This window comes from Apteryx mantelli, chromosome 12 (genome assembly GCF_036417845.1).
Source record: "Apteryx mantelli isolate bAptMan1 chromosome 12, bAptMan1.hap1, whole genome shotgun sequence".
In the NCBI taxonomy this organism is placed as follows: Eukaryota; Metazoa; Chordata; class Aves; order Apterygiformes; family Apterygidae; genus Apteryx; species Apteryx mantelli.
The window spans coordinates 15,230,957-15,246,013 of record NC_089989.1 but is presented as its reverse complement, the minus strand read 5'-3'; the positions used below and the strand labels follow the sequence as shown (position 1 = coordinate 15,246,013).

Genomic DNA, 15,057 nt, shown 5'->3' with positions numbered 1-15,057 from the left:
AGAGCTGTGCGAGTCTGGACCTCCCAGGCAGCCCCTCATGGAAAACACTGGCGGTAAGTAACCACATCAGAGGTCAGAAAGATCAGACAGATTGGCTTAAAATTGTGGTGTGCACACAGGTCTCATTTTCCTACGCATTCCTTGCATTATTGAACAGAGGCTTTTACCTAGCAGCAGCAGAATTGTATTTTGAAACACCTGGCCCATCTCTCACAAGGAAAGCAAATGTAGCCCTTTCTCCTGACACAGACCATGCCATGCTTACCCCAGACACTGTCCCCTTGACATCAGATTCCTATAACCTATATGGATGTACCCCAACCATTAGCTGAAAACAGCCTTGAATAACACTACTCGAGTTTTACATCAGGAACAAGCAACGCAGCCTCTGAAGAGGACTTACATTTTGGTCTTTGAGGAGGAAAAGAACCAGACCCTATTGTCTGAGGCTGCTTCCAAAAGACTGTCAGCTTAGACTTGGAAGAATAATTTCTCTTCTCTGTTTGGCCACAGACTAAATTGGTGAGCCTTTCCTCAGACTGCAAAATTCATTTTTCTTGGCGATGGGGAAGTCAGGCCAAATAGTGGCTGGGTGGAACCAACTGTTGGCACGCAGGTTTCATGGCTGGGTTTCAATAGGATGTTAGGGAAAGCAGCCATGCAGCATTTTAAATATATTACTGTGGGTATTCCATTTTCTAAATTGCCTCCAAGTCTGGGAACGTATACTCAGGGTACCAAAAGGTGCTACATAAAACAATTAGAATGTAGTAGTGAAATAACAGACAAACATTTTGTCTTTTTGTACCTTCTTTCACTGAAAGATCCTGTGGCACTGCACAAGCACCTGAGTTAAGTTTGGAAGAAGCCTAGCACACAGATAAGTCTACTGGTCTCAGCTTGCGCCCCACATTTGGACAAGCCTGCCTGCCAACTGCGACAGCCTTCTGCTGTGCCCCTTCCCACCAAAGGAGCCCTGATCCAGAGATGAGATTGCAGAGCCATGCTTAGGAACAAGCATAAATCACACAGCAAAAGGTGGCTTCAGAAACCTGCAATGCGTGTGGAGCCAGGCTTAGTCTGTGTGCAACGACGGCCATCACAGATGCACAGCACCGACCCATTCAATCCAATAAATTGCAATCCAAGGAAGTTATCATTAGTTGGCAACAGCAAACTGGAAGCTAAGGAGTACAGTGAAAAACCTTCAACACAAAGAAGGCTTGCAAAAGAAAAATAAGTAAATAAGGATTAAAGGGGCTATGAAGGCTGTTTCATTGAAGCAGCCCATAAAGAGCAATTTCTCTGCCTTTAGTAAGCTTTCATTTCTGCTTACACGATTTAAACTAAATCCTGAACTGGTATTTCCCCCCCAGCTCATTAAAAACCGTAAAACTTGGTTGCAGTAACCAGCTAGCCTTCCTCAGAAGTTAAAAAGGCTACTGAAGGAAAAGGAAAGAACGAATTTTTAAAAAGCTGCACTCACACACTGCTTTATCAAATGGCAAAAACTCAAATCTCTCCCTTGGTTCAGCTGCTCAGAGGGGAAACGCATGGCAGCACTGGCAGAGTTCCTGTTTACTTGTTTTATGATGGTTGTAATGAGGAACCCATTAAATTAATAGCTGTGCTTTATTTTTAATGTTATGTTTAGCTAATCCTGACTTACAGTGGCACTCCCCATTCATAGAAAATAAAAATCAAACTCTCCATGATGATGGATTCTATCACCGAGACAATAGATATGGAGGGATGCTCAAGAGGTCGTAGGAAGGAAAAAATAACACCCATTTGATGCTTTCTGAGGGAGCGTCACTCACATCCCTCAGCTGGTGCCCATTACAGAAACTAGTTCAGGTAGTTCCAAGATCTAAATAAAACAAAATTGATCCAAACCTGTAAGAAAGAAGAAGAAGAAGAAAAAAAAAGCACACACTGCCACACCAGAGCCATTCCAACTCCAGCAGCCCCTCTGAGTGCCCAGCACCACATACCAAAACACAGAGAGACCCTCCCGTCCCACACTTGGGAGCAAACATCCCCTTGGACTGTCACTTCCTAACTTCAGCAGTGGCTATTCTCATTACCTGCAAACCCATAATGTTTAAACCACCCATTCACACACCCTGCAGTATGTACCCAGGTTAATGATGCAACTGGCTCAAAATGCATCGATCTAAGATTAAAGATCAATCTCAGACCTAAGAAAACTAGCAGCAGCCTTTCAGTTTGCCAATTCAGTGTCCGGTGAATTGAGGGCCATCCTCGCTCTGGAGGGCTCCAGTAGCACTGCCCAATATTCGCAAAGGAGTTGCCCACCCAGAGACACAAGAGCAGCCGTTTCAGTAGACACGCACACACAGAGGGCACAGTCTAAGCACACACACATGGACACAGAGAGCTTCCAGCTTCTGTCACCCAGCAGGTCAAAACCAACGCAGGTCACTACTGACCAAAGACAAGTACAAACAGTTCCTGATAATCACAGGAGACTTGTTTGTGCTAAAGTATCCCACTGGATCAGGGACAAGCCGTTCAAGTGCTACTCACCAGGTCAGCTTCTCACAACCATCCAACAGCCAGTCATGTACACCCCCTCATGGGTGGTGGACTGGGAAACTCCTAGCACAGAGCTCTCAGAAGAGGGCAGCTGCCTCAGAGAAGGTAACAATCCAAGTAAAACAAGCCCTTATTACTCCAAAAACATTTGGTAAGGACCAACAGCAGAGAACCCAGATGGATCCTGAGTCTCCAATGTGGTGTTTATAAAGCTACTAACCAAGCCAAGGCCAAATAAGCCTTCCTTCAGCTGCTCCAGCCCTGCATTATTTCCTGCTTTGTAGTCTAAGTGACACGGTAATCTTGCCTTGTCTTAAACAATGATGATAACAAGAAACAATTAAGAAAAAATCTACAGAGAAGAAAACAGAAAATGTACAGGACCTAACTGGGGGCACCAGTTTGCCATAAACATTAGCAGTAGGAGATGGAGGATGAAGACAACTTACTCCAGAGCTATCAATCCAATATCAACTTAGTATCCAAGGAGGATTTTAAAATCAGAACTTTATCTTAAAAGATGCATAAAAAGGTGAGCAGATCGTAGCCCTCCAAAGATAGCCATGTGAGCCAAAGGGCTTTGTTCGGGCTCATGCTAATTAGCAAACCTGCCCCAAAGATATCAGAAATTATATTTGTTTCTAAACAAAATGTCTGAAACAAAGGCGGGGCAAGGTAGGAATCAATAGCAAACTCCAGCTCCCCAGTCCCCCCTTCTCTTATACTGCCTGGGTCTTTCACCCTATAGCCCCCAGACAAAACAATACGGGGCAGCAGGAAGCAAACACAAGTACTATTCAACTTCTCGTAGCACCATTTGCACAGAAGGAATTGCTGGTTCAAGCACAGACAATTCCACTGAGTGAAAGCAGGAAGAGCCTCTAATTTAGGCCATTCACAAAGGAAAGCCAGCTTCAGGTGCAGTCTCTTTCATACCTCAGAGGGAGCAGCTGATTTCATCTACAACTTGGAAACAAAAGTTGGCTTGCTGATTGCCCTGGTAAGACAACAAAGGAAAGTTCTTTGCCGTATGCTGACCTCTGTAAAAAGTCTGAAAAGAGCATGTGTGTCATTAAATCCAAGACACAGTTTTGACATGAAGCCCTGAAACCAGCAGCTGCTCCATTAGCTCCCTCTGGCTTTGCCCCAGGCTGCACAACTACCACTACGCTAGCACAATTAGACACCAGAGTGGGAGATGGAGGGACATCATTACTTGCTCTGAACAGCATGAGGACAACTACCAGCCCGGGCCAATCACTTCAGTCTGCATCACCCTTCAGTCTCCCAACACTAAGAGACTAACAGCCTAAGAGAACTGGGGAAGTGACGAGAAACCACGACACGCACAAAAAGCAGAGTGATAAGGCTGACAGATACAGAGGTCAGGCGAGTCACTTCATGAATATCACATCCATCTTCTCCAAGGTCAAAAAGAGAGAGAACTCCACTGAAGGAGAGCGGGTGTTGGGCCACACACTTCCCAGACTCCGCATGGCCCTTCAGGCTCCTGTGGATTTCCCTTGCTGTTGCACCAGCTGAAAAGAGAAGAGAGGCTGATAATTCTACAGGGCACAGTGCAGCTGCTCCTTGGGGTTACAAAAAGGGCTGTAGCAGTTGTAGGTTTTGTTTTAACCAGGTGCATTTTAACTACAGCAACTGTTAGGGGAAATGACAGGGAATGAGCAGAGAGTCCTTGCATCTACACTGCTTCTAGTCCCAAAAGACCAAGTCACCAACCAAACCGAAAAACATGGTTCTGAGATGCACAGCAGACTGGCAATGAAGCATTTTAGGTAATCAGACACAAACAGTTTAGCAACAAGCTACAGACAAACACTTTTAACCAGTTTGGAAATAAAATATAACAACAACTTGAAAGACAAATTGAAAAATTCTGCCTGGAAAAGCAGCACATAGCATGAGATCACAGGATTCAACGGACTATAAAATAGGAAATGAGACTTACTCTTCTCTCCCTACAGCTGCACAAAACCCTCCTACAAAGATTACAGACATGCTTGGCAATTGCCTTCCTCCTCCAGCCTCTTGTGTTGCGGACAAGGCAGAATTGATAGAAGCCCGAATACAGAGAGGATATTAGATAAAGCATCTTGCAAAGCCAAGTGTGAAATATTAACAACAGGAGGCAATGGGTTGTGTTTTTATGCAAGATCACAAATTTGGTGCTGAGAGAGCCCCTTGCATACTGGAACCTCAAAGCGCTTGTTGAATGTTTCATTTAAAAAGCTATCGAAACCTACTTGAAAATTTCTGAGTGTATCTTCTCTAACTTTGTTGTTTCGTTCTTTTTCCTTCCTGGAATGTTAAGAACTTACACATAAATAAAAAGTTTGTTTCTTCCACTTCTCTGGCCAGTTTTAAGAGTTCATACTTCTAAAGTGGGCACTCTGCAAGCCTATGTTTTCACATTAAATTATCACAGTTGTGCACATTGGATGCAAATCACCAGATGCATTTGTACACACAATTACCCAATTTGCACGCAGAACTGCAGTAACTGGACAGGCAAAACAGACACGCTGCTGTTCAGCTGAATGGAGCACTGACTATAAACTGCATCTGGCATTGGGCAGTTTTGGTTTGAGTAGGTAAAAAAGGTCACCGATATTTCTGGATACAAAATAGCTCCTTTTTATCCAGCACATGCAGCACAGACAGCAGCACTCTGGCTGCCCCTACCCTACCTCAAATTTGCCTTGGAGGAAACTGCCTCAAATTCAGCCTCCACAATAGACTTAGACCTTGTTTATCCTGCTGTCCAAGTTGCCCATTAATGCCAGCTGTGACGGTAGTTGTGTGAGAAGGCCATCTATTCACCACTGGACACCAGGCTCCAGGAATAATGATCTTTGCCACTTTGGATCGTAACTGACACCTGCTGTCACAATCTTGCACAATAAAAATTCACACTGAATATCCAACAAGCAGTCATGGAGAAACATAAGCAGAGGGAGCTTATGAGAAGAGGCAGGGTTTCTTCCCTCTTTGCAAGGGCCTCAGTTATATAGGATCAGTGAAGAGGAGAAAGAAAAACAGTGTAACCTGTGTTAACGGTTAAGAGAAGCTGTGCAAACTGTACTTTTTTTTTTTTTTTTTTTTTTTTAAAACACTTATATGGCATCTGAGGCTCTGCAAACTCAGTTTCATCCTTGGCAACCTCCTGTCAACACCTCTGCTCATCATTTTTTCCCAAGCTCTGATACCTGAGCCGAAGATTAGAGCAACAGTAGCAACTGCCCTGTTCCTGGGCAGTATCCAACACCAAGAGAAAGGGACTCTTTGAAAGGCAGATGGGACCACAGTTCCAGGACCCAGAGAATCACCATGAGATTTGTAGATACTCATCACAGAGTGAGCTAAAATCCTACCCAGCATGGCAGGACTGAAGACTTTTCAACTTCAAGGCTATACAATGAATGAATTTCTGTCCTCAGAAACTACCAGAGACTGAGGGTTATGTGAGTCAGTACTGAAGGGGGATGAGGTGGAAGAGGTACATTTTCAGCTAATAATCAAGCAGTGGCTCATCTGGAGATACTGAATGGCCTTAGAGTGCCACTTTGTCCTTGCTGGGCTGCAAAACAGCCGCAGTGCACCTGGCCAGCATTAGCTGGAGATGTTACATTTACGATTTTATGGCTGATTTTTTCCCCCTACCCTCTATCAATTGAGTTCACCGTCTGAACGATCACATCTGTTTATGTTCCACAGACACCTGCATATCTTGAGATGACAGCAACTCCCTGAATGCTGTAATCAGTTATTTCTCAACAGAGGAATTGCCAATTTGGTAAATAAAGCTCATTATAAAAGAACATGGAAATATATTACAGTTGCCTAACAGAGAAAATTGTCCAGTGCCGCCAGATAATCAGCCCTGGCATCATAGTCCTCCCCCCCCCCAATTTAGGGCAGCTGAAATAACGACATGTAAATTACTTGTGCCAAGGCAACACTGGATGGGGGCAAGAGGAAAACGAAAAAGAGACAAAATAGATATTTTTCTCTTCAGACCAAAATAATTTAAAATCTAGTCAGGGATAAACCTTGCTGCTCTAAATTTCTGCATGCAGTGTCAGAAGTTCAGTGGCTCTGTGGCACCTGGCTATTCTAAGCAGATCCCAAAGCCGGTATGGCAGCAGCAGCAGAAAAAGCCTGCCCAGTGCTGCTACAGACAGACCAAAGGCCACTAAGTGTCCTACCTGGGCTTAGAAAAACTTACCCTTCCTCCTTTGGGGACTGCACGTTTGACCTGCACGGTGATAAAAAGACAGAAGTTTTGCAAGATCTGGGACTAACAAAGATGAGCTGTGAATAAGCAAACATTGTGCTTGTGAGGAGGAAGAAGGTTGTGGTATCAGTGCCCTGGAGGAAGGAAAGGGATTTTGTCCCTTTAACCAAGATCTAAAGCATGAAGTGGCTGCCTAAAAGAAAGAGACCAAGCAGAACATAACATAGTTCTCAGCCCCCCTCAACCAATTTCATAAACACTACATAAAACTCTGACATGACCTCCAAAAAAAAAAAAAAAAAAAAAAAAAAAAAAAAATCTATGTTCACATTCTTCAGAACCTGTCAGACAGCCAGTCGGAGAGGACACGAGGAGCAAACACTGCCAACTGGAGGAGAGGCTTTGGCCAGAGAAAGGGAATTAAGTTACAAAAATAGACCTGCTCACCTGCGTTGCTGACAGATCTGTTGCAAACCTGTTGCACCTACCTCTTATAAGAGGATGAAATGCCAGACATGGACAACTCCCACTGCCCCTGGGCTCCACAAAGAGAGGGCACAAAACAGAGTACGAGGCTGAGGAAGGATGGTGCTTTATAGCAGATAAAGGAGGAACCGTACACAAGAGCTGGTACAAAGAAAGATAATTAGGGCTCTGCATTCAGCAGGAAAAGGATTTTTCGGTATGATTCACCAAGACCGGTTCCCTTCAGCCAGGACTTTGCACTCTTCCAAGTACTTTAAATAAGCCAAATTCATTCAGCCCGGGACCATAATGAACGAGTTCTGTGATTTATAAACTGTGACTGGAAATATTTCTATTCCTCACACTTGCTGGAAGTTTTTGTTGGCAAAGGTAGGAGGCAGAAAACAGCCATTTACAAACTCGTGGGACTGAAGGCATCTCACAGCACACAGTGACCATTAAACACTTTATTGGTTAGGAGGGAACCTTAGAAGGGAAGAAACGCGCCTGCTGGTGTAACCAACAGGAGCATGCTAGGAACAGTTAATCCTAACAAGCTAGTCAGAGATACTTCCCAGTACTTCAGACTCCTGTCTCTGAAGCACAAGGTCAAAGACAAAAGCTCTCGAAACTCAGATGGAGATGGGTGAAACCAAAGCTAGTACATGGTGAACCAGACCTGTGTTAGGCGAGCCCCCAAACTACAGGCTGTGCCAGGAGCATTGTGGTCAAAATAATTCTTTATATTGTAACACAATAAAAAAAAAAAAAAAAAAAAAGGAAGCAATAGTGTCCCCCTCCCCCAGGACCCTCCTCCCAACTCCAGAAACATCCATCAAGGCTGATACATGCAGGCGATCAGAAGAGGAATCATGTCGTTGTCTTGGACCACTATGGGCAGAAGGCACCAGTTTTGGTCAGCGTCTATCCAGAAGGATGCTGGGGCTTCCAAGGGCGTCTGTGGTCCCTGTCTTCTGCTCTTTGGTGGCTGCTGATGTTTATCCAGAATTAACTAACAGCTCCTGGAGGAAAAAGGAGACAAAGCAAAAGACAGCAAGTTAGTTATTCAGCTGCTGACCTTGGACTGCTTCTTTCAGAAGTGAAGGATCAGTATTGGCATGGTTGAGAGATTACAAGACATCCCTCAGAAAAATCATCAGGTATCGCCTGCTGCAAAACACAGCAAGATACTCAAGAGTACAGAGGACTGTAGAAGAGAACAGGTCATGATATCAAAGGCAAGACTGATTCTGTGAACAAGTAAGAGTCTGTGGTCAGCTCCAGCTCAACCATTGCCCACATGCTCTGCTGAGGGACTGGGGTGGGGGGGGGGGGGGGGGGAAGAGAGAGAGAGAGAGCGCGAGTGAGCGAGCGAGCATTTTAAATGATTAGGATTTACAAATTGCCACAAGAAATAGCAGGTCTCCAGTCCGTGATTCAAGAGTAAGCACGCTCACTCTTGGTCAGGTTGAAGAGCAAGGCCTTTTCTTAGTCCTTATACATTTAACAGTGTCCAACACAGCAACAGCATCTTGAAGCAGGTACTTCAGGATGACCTCGTAAAACCTATATCCCCCTCTTGCAATTAGCCTGAGCCCCCACAGACCTGATTAACTAGGGGAGCTTTACAGTCCACCATGCTGGACCACAGAACAACTTTCAAGTTGAAAGCTTTCCACTGCAAGTGCCCTGACAAAGGCTGGAGAATGGCCTCCTCCAATGGTCTACAGCAGGAGTGACAGAGGGGCAGAAAGCCTCTAGTCTTAGTTAAACCCCAGACCAGTTAACTGGGAGGAGTAAGCATAGCTCCATGCTAAAACCCCAGCCTCAGCAGCACATGGGAACACTTGGATTAGCTGCCTTCAGACATACACACACACCACTCACTCATCCCAACACTTGGAACAGGATCAATGTAAAAAAAAGGACACCAGAGAGGGAAAAAGAAGAAATAAAGGGACTCGCATATCACCCTAGCCTCTGACATATTTGAGAGCCTTTATCTTTTAATATTAAGGTAAGACTCCAAAATTCCTCAAAATCTAAGAAAAATCAAGTTTGTTTTCCCTCTCCCCCACCACAAACAACCTCCTGTTTTGCAACTGATACATCCTCGGATCCTGCTGGCATCCACTTATGAGCTGTGAACTTCTAAAGAAGAGGGAGAAGAAACAGTAGGATTTACACATTTTTAGGATGGGAGTTGCAGAGTCTACCATGGCCTCTTTCTATTTTTATCTTCTCACTCTTATAAATTCAAAGAAATTAGTCCAACAATGCCATCAGCCATGGATGAGAACACAGCTGGCACCAGCTCTAACTCCCTTCCCAACTGGGGATCTGTGGTATTGATGTTGGACCCTACTTCAAAAACTAGGTAATCAGCTCTTATGCATCAGCAATGACACCATTATAATCAAGGAACTGCTGGTGTAGCTACACTAACAGCAGAATTGCATGGGGTGATCTGGTCAAGACACTGCTTTTTCCTCCTGCTCTGGCTAGGTTCACCTCCTTTTGCAGAGAACCCATGTTTAGAGGGCCTTGCTAAAGCCAGCTACAGAAAGATAGCTAAATAATTTGTAGCTGCATGTGATCCCATCACCCAACCGACTAGGGCTGGATTTGAGCTCAGTCCTACTCCTCGTACACTAATTTTTTCATAGGAGAGAAGCTGTTGCTCCTTGTAAGCGAATCAGAAAGGGGGACATCACAAATCAATGATGTTACCACACTTGGCAATATCTATCAGAAAATGAGGGATGTCATTTAGGTTACCTTTGCATAGCAGGGTATATGCACTACCTAACACTTGCCAGGTCAGCATGTTAAGCCTACACTCATCATGTCTCTCCAAAGACAGCCCCATCTCTAACAACAGATTGGAAAAGCTTCAAAGGATTTGAGAACAGAGAGAAAATTGTTTGCCAGATTATTTAGACAAAGCTTATCCAGAAATCTGACAAATGAACCATCAATATTACTCGACTGACTCTAATTTCCGAGGTAATTTTTCTCATCATTAGTGGCTTAGAAGTTTCGCACTGAGCAATATATTTCAAAATCTCCAATAGCACTCACACAAATCGTAATGAGCGAAGCAGCAACAACTCGCAATCAATTTTGCAATAAAGTCATTTGCTGCATTCAGACTGTAACACTTCAGTTAAGTGTCAAGGAATGCTACATTTTGTGACAAAGCCACTGATGTGACCACTCTGTGATTAACTCTGATGGAAGAGGTTATAACTTTTTTTATAATAATTTAAAAATTATAGTTACACAATTTCATGTTCAAAATCTTAACTTTTTTTTTTTAAAAACTTCTTTCAGGGGAAGAGACAAATAGTCAGCACTTAACTTCAATCAATTCTTTCCAGCCTAACCTCTCTACACACCAGGGACACATCAAACTGGAGACTCACAAACATTTCTTGCGTAAAAACATCGGGTTCCATCTCACTTTGGACAACTAAACTTCGTCAAAGTCTCTTGCACTGTAAGCACTGAACCCAAAGCTGACAGGCCGCCAGACAGGCTAGACACCAATTTCCTGCTGCGCAGCTCACACCAAGGGAAGTTTTATGAACAAAGGATGCAAGTAATGATACCATCAGTCAGCCCAGGTTGCTCCCAGTCATGGCCTGATACAACGCAATTTGTACACAGTCGCATCGAAGACCAACCTGTGCTGACCAGAGTGACTAATTCATTTTCCCCCTGCTTCATAAAGGACACGTGGTGCTCATGAAGGTTATAGGGTTGGCATTTCTTGGGTCTTGAAGCACTCTCCGTGCACAACTGACTGCACAGAGGGATGCCTTTCCCAGCTGTTTCAGATGTTTCTGCTCAGATGCCAATCCAGATTCACAACATTTGCCAAACCAGTGTAAACCATTAACCATCCTGCCTGGTAAAGCCCATTCTTGAAAACTGAAACCCTCTAACGTTGCTAAGGTTCAGTTTACAAAGAAAGTGAAAACCACACGCAGTCTCTAGCTGGCTAAGATCCTGTGCTCCCATGGATCTTCCGCAGAACACACCGTGCAGTGCGGGCACAGTTGTTAACAGCTAACAACACTGGAGGCCAGAGCCACAGGTCTACTCTCACAGCTACTGCAGAACTTCACACAGCCACAGCACGCTGCACAGTGGAAGCTCTGCAGGCCTCATGGTCTGTTGTGACATTGTGTATGTATATGCTTATTACAGTACTCATAGAATTGTTTTCGGTTTCTAGGCCACCAGTTTATAAACCTGCGGCTATCTACTTAAAAGCACAGTTGCATCTATTTCAAGCCTCACTTGCTGTGTAATAGCGTGCAAGGACCCCACATCTCCAAGACTAAAACCACTCTTTGTTAAGCCAGCTATTTACACAAGTGTTTCAGCTTACATCGCAACCATGCAGATACAGATTAGTTACCTGTTGGTTCTCTTCCAATCTGGAGTCCTCCCTGCAAGGTTCTATCAGGCTGCTATGATACTTACTTTGAGCAGAAACAGCGAGGAAATAAAAGAAGCCTTAACTCTACAACATGCCCTTATCATTGTGTATGCACCTGACAAAATGCATGTGCAACAAGTCCAGGCAGCTTGCAACAACAAGCTCTTCCCATATGATAGGATACTCCCAATTAATTGAGCTGAAGTTCAACCTAAAGTTCAGTGACCCATCACAAAATACCTGACCCACAGTTGGCATTAGCTGGTGTCCTTGCTGCCATCTCAGCAGAAGAACTCAGGGAAGCCTTGGAGAGTGCACCACACACACTAATGTGAGGGGACAGTGTCCTTCTCCTCACACAGGGAGGCTGATGACTTTAATGCCACTGCCAATATAATGACAGGTAGACACCAGGTTCCAAGTCTTCAGGAGCTCCAATCTAGCTCTTCTACATACAAAAATTGTGTCCATACGAAGGGGTTCAAGATAATTCCTCACAGCTGCAGTTCCAGTAAAAACAGGAATGTTAATCTGTGCAGTCTCAACAGTAAATCCAACTGGAGGACACTCAGTTATCTCCTGCACGCCTCTCCTGGCAAGCAGGAACCTGAGCCACTAACCCACGATCTTCCACCAGTGTGAGACCCTGCTTGTGAGCTAACAGCAGCTAAAGCTGGCCGGCTGCTTGCTGACACAGCCTGCCACTTCGCAGCAGCTGCAAGGGAGCCGGCAGCTTTCCAGTTCTGGTTCCAGTCGGGTGAGAAGAAAGGGCCAAGCTCTGCAAGCAGATCTGCTCCACGCATTTCACTCCCACTGAGAACAGAGTCTAGCCAAAGCCCAAAACAGTCCTTCTCCCATAATGGAGGACCAAGGCTTTGGTATCAGCCCCAGGGCACCACGTCTCAGCAACAAGGTTTTCTAATGCACTGCTCTTCTCTGTCCCATTCATCCTTTGTCGGTTTGCATCTGCCCGTAAGAGCTCATGGGCCAGCCTGGCAAGTCCATGGCCTCCTCTCCTCCTTCCATGAAGGCTGGAGAGCTCTGCGCCTCACCTAAAGGCTCGCAGCTCGTGGAGGCATCTTCCTCCTTGAAAACTGAGACCTTGAAGAACTTTATTCCTGCTGTTTGCCACAGATGCTGTTTGCCAAGCAAGACATGTTTGTTTAAACAGCTTTTAGCGTCCCAGACGTAAATCCTACAAGTTTCTTCCAGCGGCTAGTACCTCACCTTTGTTCTAATAGTCCCTTCAGCAGTTACGCCTTGGCACTCATACGTACAGGTGTAGCTATGAAGAGGTCAGAAAGCAGATCCCCATGATAAATGACTTGCTGGATTCAGAGCATCAGTGACAAAGTAGAAATTAATCTCCATAATTCCTATCTCTCTGCCTTGTGCAGAGAACCATTTTTCCCCACAAAACAGAATACCTCTTTGCACACAGCAGACTTCAGTAACGTGACTGCACAACTTTTTCACCTCTGTTAGTCTGAAAAGAGGCACCAACAAAACAAAAAATCTTGACCAGTCCCAAGATGGGTGTTCAAGGCCCTTCTACTGCATAAGGTATTTATTGTGGGCTTATTAGCACCCCAGACCATTGTAAGGGACATTTAAGTCACTTTGGTTTGATGTATGCTGTAGGTATTTTTTGGTTATGTGCAATTTGTTCTGTTACATTCAGAGTATTGGCTATTTTGTGGAGCAGCTGGGCTGACTAATGGATCACAGCACTTCTGTGCCATATAGTTATTGCACTGAAAAGCCTCTCTGTTTCTCTCATCCTTCAGGAGTCCAAGAGTTGCTGTCCTTGGATTTGGAATAAGAAGGGGCAGAAGTATGCCTGGCAGCAGCAAAAAATATTAATTCAAAAAGCTATGAAGAGAGTTTTGTCTTCCCTCTTCTCTGTACTGGTGTTAATAGCTTTGCAAAGCAGAGAAGTTCACCCAGTGACTTCTTGGCTACTTCCCCAGATGGTGTCTTCAAAGCTGGCATGACAGCAGAAAAGATGCCTTTCAAAAAACTTGCAAGATGCATTGTCAGAACACCCCAGAAAGCACTGTCACGTGGAAGTCCCCCAGCTCTGCACACCCCACAAGCAAAGTGGAAAAAAAGAGAAGTTTTGGACCTTCCTTTCCCCCCCGCCTCCACATTCTCTTTTGACTCATATGAGCCGACACCGTTTGCTTTACTCTGCCTTGATACCTCCCATTGCTCTGCATTACCAGAATATGAAGTAATTTACTAGCACAACTAATTTCTAGCTGCTCTGAGCCTCACCTGTTTGTTCATGCATTATAACATTGATTTCCTCCAGCCAATTGTTCTGATCGTTGTTCTAGCTTAGACAGAGTCCCCGTCATTAGCCTTGCTTTACAGGAAATGTTTTGCCACTGGCAGAGCAGCTCTGCAGTTACTAGAGTGCATTAAAAATCATCCCACTTGGGGGGATCTGTCTCCCCGCTGGGCTGGTAGCCCCAGACATCACAGTAGGGAGTGGGGAAGGCAACGTCTGGTTGTTTTTATTTTGGACATGTCCTAGAAAACACCAGGGCCAGGAGGAACAAACACCGTTCTACCAAGGGTCACTACTGAAAGGATGCCTGTTAATTAATCAGCATTCATACTGAGGATGTTTTTTGTTCAATCAATGCTAATTGCATTTAATCTCGTTCTCACCATTAAGAAAAGCCACCAGGCCAGGTTGATGCTGCTGGCTCCTGACACAGATTCCACCCACATTTCGGAGGCAAGGCAAGAGGGGAAAAGTAATGGAAGGAAAGAAAATAACCCTTCCTCACCCCTTCTGCATCACTGCACAATTTCATTGGGTCTGTTTCATTATTTAAACAATTTTTTTTTTCCAATAAAATTACAGAGGAGCTCAAAGGATGGAAATCAGACATGGAGCATTTCACTACTAGTTATTCTTGCTCTCCTGGGTACTGGCTCAGAGCTTTGCTAACCTGCAGAGCCCTGACTATTCTGTTTCTGTAAAGTGCCGAAATACAGAAAGGTGCTTATGTGAAGCGGTCTCTGCTTTTCAGTCCCAGGCTGTTCCCAACAGATCTGCCAATGCCCCTCAGCATGGCCTGCTACTGCTGACTGCCACCTTCCATCAGTTCTGCCAAAGTGTTTCTCTCCCACTTGCTACTGACCACAACTCCACCAAAAAGTGCCAAATTATGCTAAAGTCTGACTGCCACTGACTTCTTACAACATGAAGTAGTAGTTGCTATTAAACAATCTCTGACCGAGCTTGCCTTGTAACTCAGTGCACGCTTGAAACCCGAATTTCCAAGGTAAACACTGGTGCATTCACCAGCTATTTGGC

General features: G+C 44.7%; 1 protein-coding gene across 4 annotated transcripts in view; it reads right to left on the bottom strand.

The window, feature by feature from the left end:
• Positions 1-7,390: 7,390 nt before the first annotated feature.
• Positions 7,391-15,057, bottom strand: part of CHCHD6 (coiled-coil-helix-coiled-coil-helix domain containing 6) — a 117,242-nt gene continuing 109,575 nt past the window's right edge. For all 4 annotated transcript variants that reach the window (XM_067303318.1, XM_067303320.1, XM_067303321.1 and 1 more), the window contains one exon: positions 7,391-8,301. In XM_067303318.1, the coding sequence (XP_067159419.1) occupies positions 8,278-8,301 (24 nt within the window). In that variant the 3' untranslated portion in view covers positions 7,391-8,277. The remainder of the gene's footprint in view (positions 8,302-15,057) is intronic.